Source organism: Haliaeetus leucocephalus, unplaced genomic scaffold (genome assembly GCF_000737465.1).
Source record: "Haliaeetus leucocephalus isolate CR32 unplaced genomic scaffold, Haliaeetus_leucocephalus-4.0 Scaffold273, whole genome shotgun sequence".
NCBI lineage: Eukaryota > Metazoa > Chordata > Aves > Accipitriformes > Accipitridae > Haliaeetus > Haliaeetus leucocephalus.
Window position 1 is genome coordinate 5,205,958 of NW_010972709.1, and position 18,126 is coordinate 5,224,083.

General features: G+C 41.8%; 1 protein-coding gene across 1 annotated transcript in view; it reads right to left on the reverse strand.

Annotated features, from left to right (window-relative positions):
- The window catches only part of PHACTR3 (phosphatase and actin regulator 3), a 53,322-nt gene that overhangs the window by 15,728 nt on the left and 19,468 nt on the right, over positions 1 to 18,126 (reverse strand). Inside the window, exon 7 of the mRNA XM_010569568.1 lies at positions 14,575 to 14,728. Coding sequence (XP_010567870.1) covers positions 14,575 to 14,728 — 154 coding nt within the window. The remainder of the gene's footprint in view (positions 1 to 14,574; positions 14,729 to 18,126) is intronic.

The window sequence follows — 18,126 nt, forward strand, 5'->3', positions numbered from 1 at the left end:
CAAAAATGTGTTCCTTTGTTTCCCAAATATATTTTTGCATAGAGTCTGTTGCACAGTATCTACATGTATGATTGTCATAAAACTGGATTTCTCTCCGATTTGTAGCTCAAGCCAAAAGACATACTTTGGAATCCTGTTTCTGCTCTTAGTTAGATCCATGTGATTCTGATAATCTTCTACAAAGGGAGGGGTAGGCTGGGTAGAATTGGACACGTGCATGTGCCTGTGGAGTCTGTACTGACAAGTAAGCAATCAATCCAGCCTTCAGTAACTGAGCTGTAGCCAGCGGCAATTGCATTGATTGTCTCTTGTGACAGGTAGTTTTGCAGACAGAATTGGGAAGGGGGTTGGTGGGGAGGATCCCTCTCAGAGAAGAGCTCCAGTCCAGGCAAAGGGAGGAGAAAGGGGAGTGCCCTGTGCTTGGTCCTTGTAAAGCAGCTTGTGTCTGCTGCCCATCAGGAGGCAAAGGCTCTGCCTTTTAAATTGGCATCTCTATTCCCAGAACATCATGTTCAATTCAAGAAGAAGTTTATTTTCATCCTTCCTATAAGTAGCTGTGAAGAAGATGTGTGCCAGGGCTTTGAGTCACCCACGCACTTCACTGTGGCAGTGCAGTACTGCTTACAATGTACAATTATGGGTAGTAGTAAATCCTTGGTAGGAGGGACTTGCCTGTTACTGTCTGTACAAAATTAGAAGGCAGACACTGAGACACAAACTTGTTTTTACCCCAAGGTAATTCTGGAGCATGTAAAAAGTGGTAGCTGAGTGACGTGCCAGCATTTCCCATAACAGGGTAAGAGTAGTTGCTGTTTTTCTCTGATAGTAGGAGGCTAAAGAGCAATACAAAAAGGGTGAGTTGGTATGGCAGATTCTGCAAGGTGCATGCAAAAACTTTACTGCTTTAAAATTGCCCAATAATTCATAAACTATTTTTCCATCCAAATAAAACTGCCTTTGGGTGTCCAGTAGATGATACTGGATAAATGCAGAGGCCGTATATGTTGCCTTAATTACATATCTTATTCATTTGTTTGGCCTTCAGTTTGGTCTGGATTTTCAAGGCTGCAAATCAGCAAGAGTTCAGTTAATTATGTTGTCACTCATCTCCCAGGCAATTACAGTTGTCCACCATTATAATTTCTGTGATATAAGCCCTGCAATGAGGAGTTCAGATTTCAGTTGGAATAAAAACTACATACTTGCCCAGCGTGACCCTTGTGTCATAACCCACTGTCCCTGAACAACCTACATCCTTGTGACAGGTTTGCTATTGCATAGTGTCACTTAGTGATAAGCACCATGTGGGCTGAAATAGACCAACAGAGCCAGAATCTAATTACGTGACAGGATTCGGATGGAGAAGGCTTTACTGTAATCACTGCTTTCACCACCTGTGAAAGCCTCACTGCATTTGACCTTTGGTTTCATAGTTTTCTCAATGTGTGAGGAAGAAAGGCCAGACACAGCTGGAAACCACAGCCTGTCTCTCAGTTCAAAGGCCTGCTGCAAAGTTCAGTCAAGATGCTGAGTATCCTTCCACCACTTTCAGAAGGCTTTTGCTTTCATACCTCTCTCAACATGCAGTTAAGGACTCTTGAAGGATGTTGTGGCACGTTCCAGGACTGACATAACATAAGGTTTTCATTTTCACTTGAGCTATTAGTTAATATACAAGAACTAACGTGCCTACATTAGGGTGTAAATGTAATAGCTGCTTATTTTGGAACAGGAGCTTTCTCCTCTGCCTTCCATCTGCTCCCCCACTCTGTGGTTTAACAGAACTGCTAGATAGTGGATCTGTCCTGTTTGTAATAGAATTACAGTATTTAGTCATTAGGGTGACAAAAGTACAACTGATTATTCAGCCAAAGACATGCTCTGAGTCTGTAGTTTGATGAGTGTTTCTTTTGGTAGCAATGTCAGCGTGAGCAGCACTACTGCTTGCTCTTGCTTCTGCTTTGCCTCGCAGCTGGGCAAAGAACTGGTTTGGGGAATACATTCAAGCTAAAAATAGCTCAGCAAGAAAAACTGCTGAAAGAACATGCTCTTCAAGTAACAGTGCAAGTGGTGCAGACTCCTAGTGCAACTCCTCTGCTGAAGGCTGATGAGGGCTCAAGGCTGTGTATTAAAATGTATGTTGAAGGGTCTTCCAACTGAAACCACATGCTGGTTATGATCTGGGTCACACTGTGCAGGTCATTGAAAATGGTGAAAAATGTTTCATTGCAAAGCAATATTTTTTTTTTTTAATGTAGGAGTAAAACTCTGGAGCACTGTGTTCCCACAGAAGAAAAAAAAAAAGCAATGTTATATCTCAGATTTGGGCAAATTGAGAACACTGTGGGTTTGATGTTTCAGGACAAGCAAACAAAAGGAATTGTACAAATCCCAGGGTTTTAGTTCTATCCCATTATGTGTGTATTACCATTATATTATTTAAATAAAGACATCTGCCACTGCTTGAGCAACAGTAGGGAGTCTGAAAGTCAGTCACTAGTAGACCAGAAGCAAATCTTATTCCAGTGGTGGGGGCTGCCACTTTACGGAGACTTCCCAATACTCCTAGTGAAACAGTTGCATACTCCTGGGTGCTTACTGGGTAACGATATGTACAAAAAGAAAAAAGAAGTTAGGTTTTAACTTCACTGTATAAACAATGCCTAATATAATGCTTGTGATCGATCTCCTTCAGGGAGACTAAGGCTGGGCCACCTGTAAGATATGAAGGGTCTGTAGGCTCATGACTCAACTTGCTGGGCAGCCAGGAACGCAATTTCAGCCACTGCAGTCAGAGGGAACAGGGACAGGAGGACAGAAAGACATGTCAGTTTGGACTGTAGCACTAGCTACGTTTCAGAGTCCATCAAGTAGAAATATTGTACATGGATGGAAGTGTCCCAAAATGTCCTGAATTCAGCTAGGATGCTCACTGTTGCACAGCTAGCGTTAAGATCCTGCAATACTGTCCGCTTAACCTATAAACAGTTGCCCCTACCAACAGATGCCACTGCAATGTGCAACTGTGGGATTTGGGTCACTGGAAGAAACCACAGCTGGATTTGCAGAGAGCAGACAAAGAAATATTGGTATGCATAGCTTGTCAGCCTGCCTCTGCTGACTGTATGTAAATTCTACTCCACCCCCTCATTTAATGCAAAATGATTTGAGAATGGCCATTCTTGCCATGGATACAAGCTGCTGAGAATTTCCCCATGCAATGTGAGCTCTGGAGAATATATTTTTCTGTTCCCTGTAACCTGTATTTGTATATAAAGGACCCTTTGGTGGCAACCTGCAAAGTCTGTGAAGTGACAATAAACATCTGCAGGCATATTCACCGTTGCAAGGTGTTGCATAAAGCAACAGCAAGGATTTAGATTTACCCCAGAGCTGGTGGTATCAAGCTGTGTGAGCGTACTAACCCAGCAGCTTCAAACCCTAGCAGGAAAGGGCATGCTGTTGCATTCTGCAAACTGGTGGTAATGTCAGGCTTTATGCCAAGGGACAGCTTTCTTAATTACTGAAGTAAATCAAGGAAAATGCAGTGCTCTCTTGGCTTTGTGTAATCCCTAAAGAAAAAAACTAAATTATAGTGATTCCTAAAGTTGCAAATGCTTCTGGGATAGACAGTCCCTGCTGGGACCATATGTATGACTGCACACCTGCTATCAAATTGCAGGAATCTCTCTGGGAACACTCTCCCTGGCAACGCAAGTACTTTCTAATTCTCGCCTGTCACTCACCCACACAGCATCTCCAAAAGGATGGGATATCCCTGCCTTCAGATAGTGTATCACCATCTGTTGTGCTATTTTCTGTTTCTCTCGTGCACACTATTGTTAGCCCAGCATTTTTCAGCACAGAGCTAGACCAACAGCTTGCCCTCGTGTTGTTATTAACCAAGGCTGGCCAGAGCCACGCAGCCTTTGCCCACAGCATGCTCCGACTCCTGCCTCTTTACTGCATTCCCATTTATTTTATTTTAATCTTTTGCTTTTTCAAAATTTCTCTTGAGGTTATCTGTTGATTTTCAGTGCAAAGAGTGTTCCTGCTACCAGCATGCAGAGTGAAATGAGAAATTCCACTGCAAACTCAAAGATGTGGCCTGAGCACTCTGTAAATTACAGAGTGTGAGTCCCCTGGTCATGATGACAGGAATAATCTTCTATTTTGTAGTTATTTCACCAGCAGATCTCACGGTGCTCTGCAAAGCTGGTCTATATGGGTATCTCTATTGTATAGAATAGGAAAATGTGCCAAACTGTGTTGTCTGGAAAACCAGACTTGCAGACCCTCCAGGGATTTATTCACTTCCCACTGGAAATGGTATTTTAGTGATTCTGTTTTTCTTTGTTTTTAAATTGGGCTGTGTGAGCAGTATGACTTGTCACTTGATGCCACAAAGCGTGACACTGAGCATTACAGACAGGCTAACTAACATGAAAATGCAGAGAGGATATGAATTTTAAAATGTCATCCTCATATTCTGTCTGCTCTTCCCCAAAGCTTTTTGGGACCCTTCTTAGTTCCGTTTAGGATCCTGTGTTTAGTTATGGTGGTGTATATCCAAATAGAGGTTGCTGGCAAATTTCAGGCAGGACAGAAAGTTCTGAGCTTTTGAAATCTGGGTTCCTTGATTGAACAAAATGTAAGAATTTAATTATGTAACATTTCCTATTGACCTGAGCATTTAAGTTTTGACATTACTGCTATGATTTGTTCTGGTACAACATACACTGTCTTTTACTGTCAAAGTGCAAGGCTGCAACAGCAAACCTTTATGAGGTCTCCATGTTCTTGGGAAAGGATTCAATTTTACCACGTCTTTGTCTCCTTAGAGTTGCTTTCTGTCTGCTGAGTGACTGCTAGGATACGGGTTAGCTAAGCAGAGCAATGTAGGGTGGCAGTGACTTCATCAAAGCTAGAACAGGCCTTGACTCTCAGCAAATGACCGCCATCATACACTGGTTTTCTAGGCTTTTGTAGTATGTTTTTTTTCCTTTGCCGCTGATGCAGAGCAAGTCACGGGTAACGCTGCACTTGAGTGCTGGGCCTCTAGTCCACCAGAAAGTCCCTGCTAAGCCTCAGCTTCCTGCTCCGATCGTCCTTGTAGATCTAAGCTTGGTATTTCCCCATACCTATCATTCTCTGTTACCTTTTAGTTTTATGTTGTAAACAGGCTGCAGAAAGACTTCTTTAAACTTAATTGCATAATGCCTATAAATACAACTTTCCTTACCACATTAGTACTGGTTTGTTTAACCTTTTCTTGAGAAGGAGGGTTTTTCCCCTATTGGGTGGTATTTGGAAGTACTGTAGCCACTCCCTGTGATAATTATAATAATAAGGCTGCAGTGTAGCCTGGCCAGAATATGGCTTTTGCAGAAACCCTCAAATTAGCCTGATCTCTTTGCAATACACCAGCTGCTATCTGGAGAGACTGTTGTGAGATCCTGGCTTTTTATTTTTTTTAGCATGCTTTCTGAAAAACTAATGAAGTATTAATTCATTCAGAATTTAATTTGCTTAATGAATATGATCATCTCAAGCAAATGACAATGGTTGTTCATCTGTGAGTCATGTAGTCTTGATTTTGAGGGCTTTTTTTCAACAGTGAGGCACTCATGTTTTTATTCTGGTGTTTGTCTCTTGGCCGAGTAGTATTTTGTGTAATTTTAATAAAACAAAATAACTGTCACATTTTTGTACAGCAACGGACTAACTAGATTGAAGTAACCTGTTTCTAATGTGATTTAAGAATCAGATTTTTACCAACATGCCAGTTCTTCGAGCAGGTGTGTTTCCTAGTTGCCTTGATACAGTTCTCTGCATAAGTGGACTTTTCAAGAGAAGAAGGTCCTCAACCTCCAAAGGTGTTATCTGTTTCTTTTTCATTTCACAGGATAAATACTTGAGCACGGATTGATAAATCTGGGACTCCTTTTTTTGCCTTTTAGCGTGTTACATGTGACAGCTAAAGAAAAAGATAGAAAATGAGAGTGCTTTCCAGGGGAAAAAAAAAAACTCTCCAGAGTCTGGAGAGGTCAAGGAAGTGTGCTGGCCACTTGGATGAGTTAATTATCCTGAAAAACAGAGACTGGTGGAAACTTATGGTGCTCTGCTTGACCCAAGTAGCTCCCAAGCTACACAAACAAACAGGAAAACCCCCACAAGACCTGATTATACAGCTGCAGCTTGCAAGGTGGGCACAGGCAATGGAATCAAAAAGATTTAGCTAGAACTAGATTTTAATAATTGATATGACTGTACAATATTTATTAAGTAGTGTTTGATTAAAACAATGACCTTCTGTTCTGACCTGTTCGTCCCCCCCCCCCCCCCCAAGTTTCTAAATATTTATTTCCTTCATTTTTCACCCCCCTCATCTTCTCTAAGGTTATTTCAAAAAGGTGGAAACTGTGCTAGACTGACCCAATTTTTCTATATGAAAGCAGCAAGCCCAAGCTTCTGATTTCTGGGAGGAATTAAGATCTTGAATGAACCAGGTTACAGAAGTTGTGCTCAGAGCCGCAGGAGGAGGAAACTGTAGTAACTCTGTAGTAACTGTATGAATTGCAGTTTCCTTGGATCACATGTGGTGAGCCAGTTCTTATAAGAGAGTCCAAAAACATGTTTAAAAGGTGCAGATGGCTCATCTGACAACACTGCCCCATAAATCAGTGATAATGTACTGCTGTGGTACTAGCCATATGCCCTCCAGGTATGGTGTGTGCAAATGTGACACCACCAGTAGGAAAGCTTTGTCTCTTCCCTTCCCCAAACTAAAAGCCACACTACAAATTTTGTGGGAGAAGTGAATTCTATCCACTTAGGTATTCTGCAGGCAATTCACAGCAACAGTTATGGTGAAACTCATTTATAGCCAGTCTGCATATAGATTTGGTTAGGTTTAAAAGGAGGACAGGGGGAGAACCAACACAACACCAGAACTACCCCTCTCTCTCTTTGGTTCTTGCATGCTTTCAATGGCAAGTCTGAAACTGGTACATTGAAATGGAAAAACATGTAGCCAAACCCCTTCCTGGCTGAGATTTTGCTTATACCAGTTCATAGTCTTCCAGATACACACTGTCCATCCTATCTTGCTTCTGTTTCTACTACAGTGAAGTAAGTGCTTGGCTTTAAGTGCATAAAACGTTTTTCCTGAATTTAATTAACAGGTCTAAACCAAAAAACACTAATCCTAAATAATCTCAGTAACACAGCAACCATCCCCACAAATGGTGAGGGCTGCCACCATGAATGCCTGAATCCATGCTCAACCCTTGAGTTATCAGTAGCTCACAACTGCTACAGCACCTTGTTCTGGTCAGGGTTTTGTCATAAAACAGCACAAATGGCTGTGACAACCAGAGCAGCTTACTTTGGTCTGTATCGATTAAGCTCTGCAAATTAAATTAAAGTAATTTCTTTCTGTAATTACTTGTGCTGCAGAGCCAAACTAGCTTAAGGACCTGAATCATAATCCAATGTAAGGTAAGGCATTACAGAGCATTATTGGCTTTCTGTGGATTTCCATTTTGGTTTATGACTGCTTGTCACTTTACAGGCCTAGGGCCCAGATCTTCAGGCGTGTGTAGATGCCTAATTTCCAAGAGAGGATCTGAGCCTGAACACACAATGCTATTTGTAGGCAGTTTGGCAGGGCAAAACAAATGCACTATTTTCTTCTCTAAAATGTTTTTTCCTTATTTAATTACACTTGCTTTAGCAGTTTTCCTGCAAGTTTATTTACATAATTAAGCTCCCTTATGATACATTACAGCTTTCTGAACCTTGATTTTTTTTATTTCTAGTTTCACATGTGCCATTTATGCCAGAAGACCTATTCCAGGAATTGACTCTGTGTCCCAGAAAAGGCGCTGGATATTCCTCTCTGTGTTTACACCTGCTGCTCTGCTCTTCCCTTCCCTGCGGTGCAGTGACCTGCTGCCCTTGCCTTCACTGTGCTGTGGAAAACATGTTTGATTATGAATTCCCAGCACTGGAGCCAGGGAAGTAGAACAGAGCAGTGCGAGGAATTAGTGTCTTCCCAGAAGACAATCTCTTATCAGCTGTGCCGCAGACCTGTGAAACTTCTTGTCCCCGGGCAAAAGTAACTGCCCTCTGCAATGACACTTCCCCATGTTTGCACAAAGTAATACCCAACGTTTTCAAGAGGAGGTGCATGCTGAAACCTTAGTGATACAAACCTGCACTGAGAGCAGCTTTGAGTCATGTGCATGTTGTTCAGATCAAAAACTAATTCATAGGACTAAGTCCTCTGTGTTGCAACCCTTTATAAATGAATTAGTGTGTGCAAAAATTCTTGCCAAACATGCTGTGGGCTCGTCTGAGACAGCAAATTGCTCTTTCTGGTTCAGCTGCAGATCATGGCTCTTGCCCAGAGCTGATAGGGTGCTCCATAATTAATTGTGCATGCACTGTGCTTCATTCCTGAAGCAAGCAAGTACCTCTGGTTAAAGAGCTTCAGTCCAGCGGGTCTGTTATGATCACACACCCAGGGCGGTTTGGTTTGTTACTTGCTGACCAGGGATTCACGTTAGTGAAGTTCATTCTATTTTCGCAAGAGTAATACCTGAAAGGGAACAAAGGCTACCTTTCTCAAGAGCTCTTCAGTCCTTAAGAGAAAGGGACAGGGTAGTCAAGGTATGGTATGTACAGATGTACTTGAACCTCTTCTAATACATATATTTGAGCTGCACTGCAGCTGCCTTGGACCTGAAAAGCCCTGTAAACAGGAGGCTAAACTGACTCACTGCTTGGAGACGTTAACAAAACTTTAGCTTTCTCCCTTTCCTCCTGATTTTTATCCTTGAAGACTCTCAGAGTAACTCTGGCAGCAGACACTAAGCCTTAGCCCCCTTGACTGTAAGGCCAGTGCTGTCTGTCAATGGGTACATAACAGGGTTTCCAACTGTGTGTCACTGCCTGACACCAAGGAAGGGCATAGGGAATATTAATGCCTATGGGATCCGGACATCTAAATCCTGGAGTCAGCTCCAAAAAATCTCAGCTATCACTTGCACCTCCCCCATTCTTGCAATCCTTCCCCTCCATCCCCCACAATATTTTTCTTTTCTGTAGCCTGAAAAGCTGAGCCTGTAATGGAAAAGGGACAAAACATTAAAAAAATCCCAAATCCTCACACAGCACCAGGTTTAAAAAGCACTCGGGCACTGTGCAAGCTGTTAATAAAATACTGCGGCCACATGCAAATCTCCAACAGCAACCCCCCAGCTGGTCCCTGCTGCCAGCATCTTATCTTGCTGTCTAGTGCAGAGCAAGGAGAAGGAGAAAGAGAAACTCCCTTGCCTTACACACACGCCCACAGATTTAAATTGTAGCTCTATATATAGCTCCTGTCTCATGTGAGGAGCTGAGGCTTTCACAGACGCCCACGCTGTGCTCGCTGGGGTTATTTTTAGCATCAGTGACAAGGTTACCTGGATGATTCTTGCCAAATAAGAATGAAATGCATTAAATTGTACACAGCTAATTAGCGGTGACAGCTGATCTTTTCTTTGTGCCTGCCACTGCCTTTCTGTCTCTAGAATAAATCTGTGTCAAGTCTTCCCAGCTTTCTGAAATCAGGGCAGTTACCTGATTTCTAGTTCAGGGAGTGGGAGCTTGAGCACGGTTCATCAAAAAACCTTGATAATCTCCAGGTGAATTTAGGCTAGTGTCTAAACTGGGCTCAGTTCATTATCTACTTAATTTCTGCATTAGGGCTACTAGTAGTTTGTACACACACAGACACCCCCTCTTTTTGCCTCAAATTCAAATAAGATGCTCCCCAAAGTTCTGTGGATCCTGCCCAGTTTCCCACTGAATCTCTCGGTCTGGAGTGCCGATGCCTTTTCAGTGAGCAAAACCGCACTGAGACATTTCTGCAAGGAAGTGGTACTGCACATGCTGTTCTTGGGAAACAGGGCACAGCTTTTCTTTCATCAATAGATAAAATTTTCCTTTGTGATTGCTCTGTGTTGAACTGTCACGCTTTATGCTTTTAGGCTGAAAATCTAAAGTGCTGTTTGCTTGGTATTGTTCTGTCTCCAGCAGCACTGTGAACTTCACGCTCTGTTACATGAGGCTGAGGTACAAACCAGGGTCTAATCTGGGTGTGCATTTAGCTACGTCTGCAGTTTATGGGCAAGTCAACTCGAAAATGCCTTTCCAAGAACCTCAGGGCAGCACTAGAACTACAGATTTCCAGATGTGGTAAAGTACTGAATAAAGCTACCTCCTTTTCACTTTACATTGCCAAGAAACCTTGCCTCAGCATGATCCACATGCCAAGATTTTCAATGTGGTGAAGATCAGTTTTAGGTGCTCGAGTTTTTGGTTCCGCTCTGTGTCCACAAAAAGTTATTCTTCCTCACTCCTTTGATGCCCACATTTCTATATCTGAATTCCCGTCTCCATAATCTTTTAAGTGCTGCTTAATGCATCACATCTACTTATGCAAATATCCAAGGAGGTGAAACAGAACATGAAGTGAAAATTACAAGTATAATCTTTTCCAGGAATTCATGTTTTCATTGAAACATTAAGTAATAATGGAATGTCTTTAACTGTGGTTATACAAGGCATACTTGAGAAGTACCAGCCACCCAGGCAGTTCAAACATTAACTTTCTAAACAGTCATATACCAAATTTAATTAAACAACCTTTTCCTGCATCACTCTTCAGTCTAGCAACTATTTCACTCCCCCAGGTTTCAGCTTAAACCCTGTCTAGAACAAAGTGAGTCTGTAAGGCAGAAAGCAGTTATTGCAAATAATCGTACTTGCAAATGTCTTTTCTGCCTCTTGACACAAAGAGCTCTCAATTCACTGAATTCCATTGAGGTCTTATTATCTGCACTCCGAACACATAATAAGGGGAACCAAGACCTGTTGGGAGCCCTGCTGCCTAATGCACAGTAGAATATTGCAAGTGCGCACCATGGCCTGGGGCACTGGGGATGCATGAATGAGTAGGAGAAACACTACTGTAAAGGGAAATCTGGGGAAAATGGAATACTGCCATTTTGGATGGAGGAGGAGGGAGAAGTGCATGTTTCCACGGCAACAAGTGGTAGACTAAATTGGCTGGGAGCACGAAATATGGGAAATAGGCTTTTCAAAAGCAACAATGCACATAAATGAATACTTGAATCTCTACTGACACTGCTGTCAGTCAATAATAAATCTGAAGTCAGTGTACCTGCACTGCTGTAAAAGTAGAATCTGGCCCAAAAGGTATAACAGAATTCCTCAATCTCTCTTTCAAGATGGAATGAGTGGGAAAGTGAAAAAAATATAGGGATTTTAGCTTTGACTGAATGAACACTCATCAGCGTGGTAGTAGAGTTGGTTTTCTCAGCAAGTTCACAGCTGCTGTTGAAACGTATGACAACCAGAACCATTTAAAAAATACAGTGGTTTTGAGAAACTTTTATTCTTTTGTCTCCCCATTTTTGAAGTTACATAGACACTATTATTTGGTATATTTTGCATATTATGTATGTCAGCACAGCTTTCCCTCCAGAGTACAGAGCCAGGCTGTGTTAGCTGTGAGACTGAGGCAATTTGCTAGCCAGCTATAGAGTTTCAAATCCCTACAAATGTGCTGAAAAATATTGATCTTGAAAACAACTGCCTTTTACTTGCTGTTCTTATGCAGCCAGCCATCGAATAACTACTCACTAATCTGCCCATACATTATTCTTTTGTGCTAAAGTACAGGTCTATAGCCTGGTAGTATATGTGGATTCATAACTGAGCTAGCAAGTCCTGTTGCTGTTATCAGTGTGTTACTAGTACAGCAGCAGCAGCAACATGCTCTTACCTGCATAGGTAGTAGCAAAATCATACAGAGAACAGACATTTCTATTGGATCCCATTTCCCAGTCAGTACTTCACACCTGAACGCTTAGCAGTATGTTCCTTAGCTATAAACTTCCAAGTTGTCACAAAGAGACTGTGCTGCACAAGTACCAGTAAAATGAATGAATGTAAAGACCTCAAAATCTTATCTAAGAATTTCACTCTTCCCAGTGTGGTTACATTTCCACGGTACTGCCAGGTTGTGCTCTGAGCAGCGACTCTGGGGTGGTCCGGGTTTTGTGGGGTGAGACCTAGTCAGAAACTGCAGAGGGGTATCTCTAGGGCTTTGACTCTTTGGCCTTTACCAGTACCCATTTTTATTAGGTTTATTTTTTGGGGACATGTACTTGCTTTTTCTGGTGTAAATATTTTCCTGCATGCATCCATCACCTGAGCTTGTTTGCATGGTCATGTTCTATTCTGGTGGATGAGTTAAGAGCTGAGCTGAGCTCTGCCAGTGCACATATGTGCTGGAAGTTGTGTGGGAGATTGCTTCGAATCTGTTTTGCCATTCCTGGCTATTCCAGCAATCTCTGCACCATCTGTTCCCTGAGATGCGCTGAATCTTCCACGTTCCAGGAGGAAGGAGCTAAATGAAAGCCTGTCTTCTAGCACTTGGAACAAAGATGGCTTTTAGCCATGCTTTAGACATTACCAGTGAGACTAATGACCTGCACTACAGATTGCTCCATAAGACCACAGCAGACAGTATGGAGGCTTCCTTCACTGCATTTAGCTATAGACAGTACGTTTCCCAGCTTCTAGTAATGACCAGTCCTTTTCTTCACCAATACAGTGGTTTCCTTTTTAAGTCCTTGTGCTAGCACTTCACTTTAGGTATGCCTCCTTTAAAATAATTCTTTAGGCTCATTATTAAGCAAGCTAAATAGTAAATGAAAAGAAGGGGATAAAGCCTGTAGTTACACCACCTGAAGCTGCAATTGCATTAGACCTTTCGCATTAAGAGAAGTCAGGTTGTATTGAAAAAAGATGTGACCTTCTCTATTGCTGCCCATTTCAGCAATATGTGATGTGGCTGGATATGAGATAATCTCACTCAGTGAATACTCTGTGATGGTTGATCTTGGTTTTAGGGATGCAGTAGGATGGAAAGCATTTTTTGTGTATTTTAGAGCCATAGAATTAGGCTCCTGACCTATGAAGACATTTCACAAGCAATTGACTGACCAAAATCCTGGAATTAACAATATCAGCGTGCAGCTTGAAATATTTCCCTGAAATGAATACACAGCTTGCAAGGTCAAGATGATCAAGGCCATGCTCAAGGTCCATGGCAGTTTCCTTCCTAAGACGATGGGTATTAATGTGGCACATCTATGATTTGCTCTGCCTGTAACTCTTGGAACTTAATGTAAATTGTAATGTAATATTTTCTACTTGTATGGCTTGTACTTGTTTTTTGTGACAGGAACTGTCATCTGATCTGTCTTGTGCAGTCACTGGCACAATGCACTGTTCTCCTTTGGGTGTTAAGTGCTACCATGCTACAAAGAATAAACAGCAATCACTGAGACTGAAGGAAGGTGATTATTCCATCTCCAACATTGCAGGGGCATCATGAAGTGCACCCAAAATCTCATCTGTGTTCACTCAGCAGCTCATTTCTTAGCTGAGGGCAAGTGTGGTGATGGCAGTGATGTTTTCCTCCATAAACTCTGGTCCGTTAAGACTTGTGCTCTGATCCATATGCGTGCTTCTCATTCCCTGTCCCCTGAGGTAAAGTTTAATCAAATGCACACACATGAATGAGCTAGTCTAAATATCAATAAATGTTTCTTTCAGGAGAGGCTTGAGATATTTAATATTTAATAAGCCTTGAAAATGAACTTCTATTCATGTTTCTCAATTTAATTCCAAGCATTTTGGCGGCAAGCAGTGCTTACTGTCCCAGTGTGGGCAGGCGCAGCACAGATTATTTAACAATCCACTTTGTCTCATCTAAAATATTCATGTTTGCAGATATCCAAATGTAGCTCTTAAAAAAGCACACACAAAAACCAAATGGTGCAGTCTGAGCCTCACAGTTACCTTAAATCTTTGCTTTAGGCTACACACCACAGTAATGCTATTTCTTCCATAGCTCTATCCTGTTGCCCTGGTTACTGATCAAAACCAGACCATCCCTGCCTCCCTGCAGCTGGACTTACACAAACACCTTACCCATGTGAGGGCAGTGCTGCTGAACTTGCTTCCTTCTTCCTTAAAGCAGAAATACAGCCACCAGTGCATACAGCAGCTTTCCCTTGTTCAAGTAAATATGCAGCTATAACAATTGCCTTTATCCTCACATTCAGCTAGTGCTGACAAAGAAAAATCAGGGTAATAAATAATTATATGATTATTTTTGTTAAAGCACTAGCCTTTCTGGAGGACATAAAAATCTTGATTACGTCAGTGGAGATGCAGGTAGATTTGGCAGAATTTTGTCTCCCACATTGACGTCTGTCTTGTTTTCTACTGAAATCAAGAGAATCCTGACTGAAGAGGGGTTTAAGTTTTTTTTCATGTGTCTGATTGACAGCTAAAAATGTGCTGTATTAGTCTGTGTATGATTCACTGCAGGAAATGGACTTGGGGTGGGTGACTGTCTCATCTGACAGCACTCAGAGGACGCTCAATTGTAAATGGAGGTTCCTCCCTGTTCTTAGATAGACTTACTTTGAGAGTTTCATTTCAATTTGCTGCCGGATTTCCTGTCTTTCCTCATCTGTCCTCCTTGGGAAAATATTCCTGTCTTCCAGCTCCTGCTTACTTGGTCTGTTTCGTAGTTTTACTGCCAGCAGTTCTTTCTTGCATTTTCTTGGCAAAGTACCTGGGGCATGCATTGAAAAGAAAGTTATTAGAAAGACAGCTCCTGGAGATGAAACATGAACATATGAAGAGCAGGAAACCTACAGAGTGACAGCAATCTGTATGTTAGTGTGCAATGGGCATTACACATTAATAGAAGTAAGTAGCACTACAGTTGTGCAGGGCTCAGACACAAAATTGCTTACAAATGCAGAAGGATTATATTCCTCTGTTATCTTTGTTAAGTAAGCAGTGGTCTCAGGTGAAAATTATTTGCAGCTGAGACATGATTCACGTCACTAATTTAGCAGTCAAAGGCTGTGCATCTTACCTCAGTCCTCTGAGCATCCCTACAGCCCAGAGCAATCCCTATTTCCTGAACCATTTAGTGGTTCCTTTGCAGAAGGACTGGATCGCTCAGTGGCAGGAGTGGCAGGGACATGTACACCTTCCTCTCTGGGTCACCATGTATAACCAGGAATAGATAATGGTAACTGGAACAATCGAAGCTGTTGCTTGGCATGTGTGTATATATGCACACCCCCCCCCAAACATATATATAAAAATATGTGTATATATAAAATGTCATTCTGGTTTTCTGGCATTAGAAATTAGAACATCAGAATTGTGATCAGACACCACATGTAACTCTAAAACTAAATGTAAGCCATTATGTATGTCTACATCCTGTCCAGTGTGACAGTGTGTCATAACTTCTTTCATTTAGCAATCAATACTATACTGCTGACATTAGGTCTCTCCCTCTGAAGAGAGTGGGGGAAAATATTCCAAAGAATGAAAGAAGAGGCCAGGTTTTATAATGATTTGCGGAATGCTTGCAACTGAATTGGGCATTCAGGGAATAAGAGACACAAATACTTACTGTGATTACATGACCTGTTGTGCTTATTGTAAAAATATGATAACACATGTTTTCCATCAAACCAGACAATGTAAAACATTGCCATTACAAAAGAACCGTTCATGGGAGAACATGCAGCAACTGTTTTGAGTGGGAGTCTAATGCTCTTCAGTGTGCTGGATGTTGAGTCCTTGATGCTGCCCCTCTGATGACATTAGAAACATCCTTTCACTCTTTCTAGAGAGAACTGTGTTTGAGCTTAGGTGTTTCTGTATCTTTTAGACTTCAGTGGACTAAACAAATGAAAATTGGACTCCTGAGCTTATAAAACCATTTTGCCATGTGTTTGGAAAGGTACATAATAAAATGGCTGTAAAGTAGAAAGCCATCTTTATTTTCAAATGCAGACTGAAAGTCTGAGGTGATGTCCGTATCTGATGAGGGGTAGCTTGCTTATGATGGGGGGAAAAGAAGAGGGAAGTGCTATTAAAATCAGTGAGTCATACTGGTTGGACTGCAGTCTTCAGCAATGATGCCACAGGTGGGTTGTAAGTAAGTAAATTTACACCATATCCCTGCATGCCTCTGCTGTGCTGTACTGGCTTTTCTGGTGTCCAGTCCAGGGCTTCAGTGGAGTCTAAAAATTATCATTACAGAGTAGCACCAGTCAGATGGGGTTTAGAGTATTGTCAGAGTATGCAGGAACTACAGTTAAATCTTTGCATTTGTTTCATCTTGGGAGTGTGGTGTGTAAGAGGAGGTTATTTTGTTTTGGTTCCTTTTTATTTTAAAGGTGGTTTTTTTAATTTAGTGCTTCACCTTTTCTAGAAAAGGTCACCTCATTTTTAAAGAAAATGACATTTAATTGGTATTTTTGTTTGGCATTTGAGATAGGATTATAGTCTATTTTTTAAAGAATGCTCTGGGGGTTGGTAAGATTCTAAATCCTAAATAGATTCTTGTTCCCAAATATTGGGGTTTTATTTGCTAGGGATCTGTGGACCAAGTTATTATTATCACTATTGGTCTAAAATTTCTTTATGCAGAGGGGAGGAGTCTATACTACATCCACACATACATGTTGGGAAGACTGGGGCAGAGAGTAGTTATGGCCTCCCTGTGTGAGCAGGGACAAGTCTCTTGATAGTTGCAGTTGTCTAAAATTAAACTTTCTAGAAGCCATAATCAGCTCAAAAACTCACTTAGAGCCTAAAAGCTGTGCCCTTGTTTAGCACCTTCCTCCTAATGCTTTCAAAGTCTGTTGCAAACATTAATTAAATTAAACCATACAGCCCTCTGTGATGTAGTAGGTATACCTTTAACATATGGGTAAAGAAGTTAAATGATTTGGCTGATGCCACGCAGAGCCTTCTGCTAACTGAATATATGACTCCATCAGAAACATTTGGCTCACAAAACCACAGACTTGGGACTCTGTCAGGGTTTTTCAAGCCTCCACCACACTGGGAGTGGGTGTAGAGTGGGCGTTTGCAGTGCTTGATCCGTACAGCACAGGAACCAACAGAATTCCTTCTGGAAACAATGTGAAGCACATTTGGGGCTAGCAAACTCCCAGGTATCCCTGAATATGTTCTCATTTTCACCTGGAAATTTTAAACAGGTGGTAAGAGGAATTCGGTCATGTCAAGAGATTGCTGCAGAGAGACTGCACATGCACATTAAGCCCAGTGTCTCCAGAACATGATAGACGTCCCGCCCATGTGCTGGCCATCTGCGTAGTGCATTTGCAGGCAGTTCAGTGCATCTGGGGTGCACTGAAAGCAATATATGTATATGCTATACAGCACATGCATACATTTCTGTCCAGAACTGCTTAGAAGGAAACAAGGGAGCTCATGTGTAGTAAACACTTTTTGGGGGGAGACGCACCATAAACAGTTATTCTCCCATTCACTGGTGACAATTAAGGTATGAGCATGCAGGACTATCCCTACTCCCTTCAGGCTGTTATAAAACTGCTTGCTAATCTAAAACTACTCTACCTAATCTTTGAATTGTGGGAGGACAGGGACTAGAATCACAGAATTAAGCTCAGATGAGGTCAGGGCTCATTTTCTGCTGTCCCTCATCTCATTGAAGGACAGCTGAAACCTATGCTCTGCAGTGAAAAGACTGGACTTTTTTTCAAGAAGTCAGGTTTTGAAGCTGATGTGGAGACATTGGCTTAAACTAGCTCAGTGTATGCCCTAGAGGCTTGTATTTCAAAGTGAGACAGAACAATGCAATATTTTGCTTGAAACAAAGTAAAATGAAGCTGTTCTTCAGGGCCTTGACTGCTCCCAGGCTGCTCTGCTGCACACTTAGGAAGAGTCTACTACTTTGTGAAATTAAAAACACAAATCATATCTAGAAAATCTCAACTTTAACCCAAATCCTGCTGTTGTATTAGAGGAGTGGAGAGCATATAACCCACTCAGGATAATCTGTACTCACTTCATCCAGATGTCTGGATTTCTAAAAGGCTTATGCTATAGCCACTCCCATGGTCCATATGCACTGGGCACTGATTAATCTTTAGGGTCTTTCACCAAATAAAA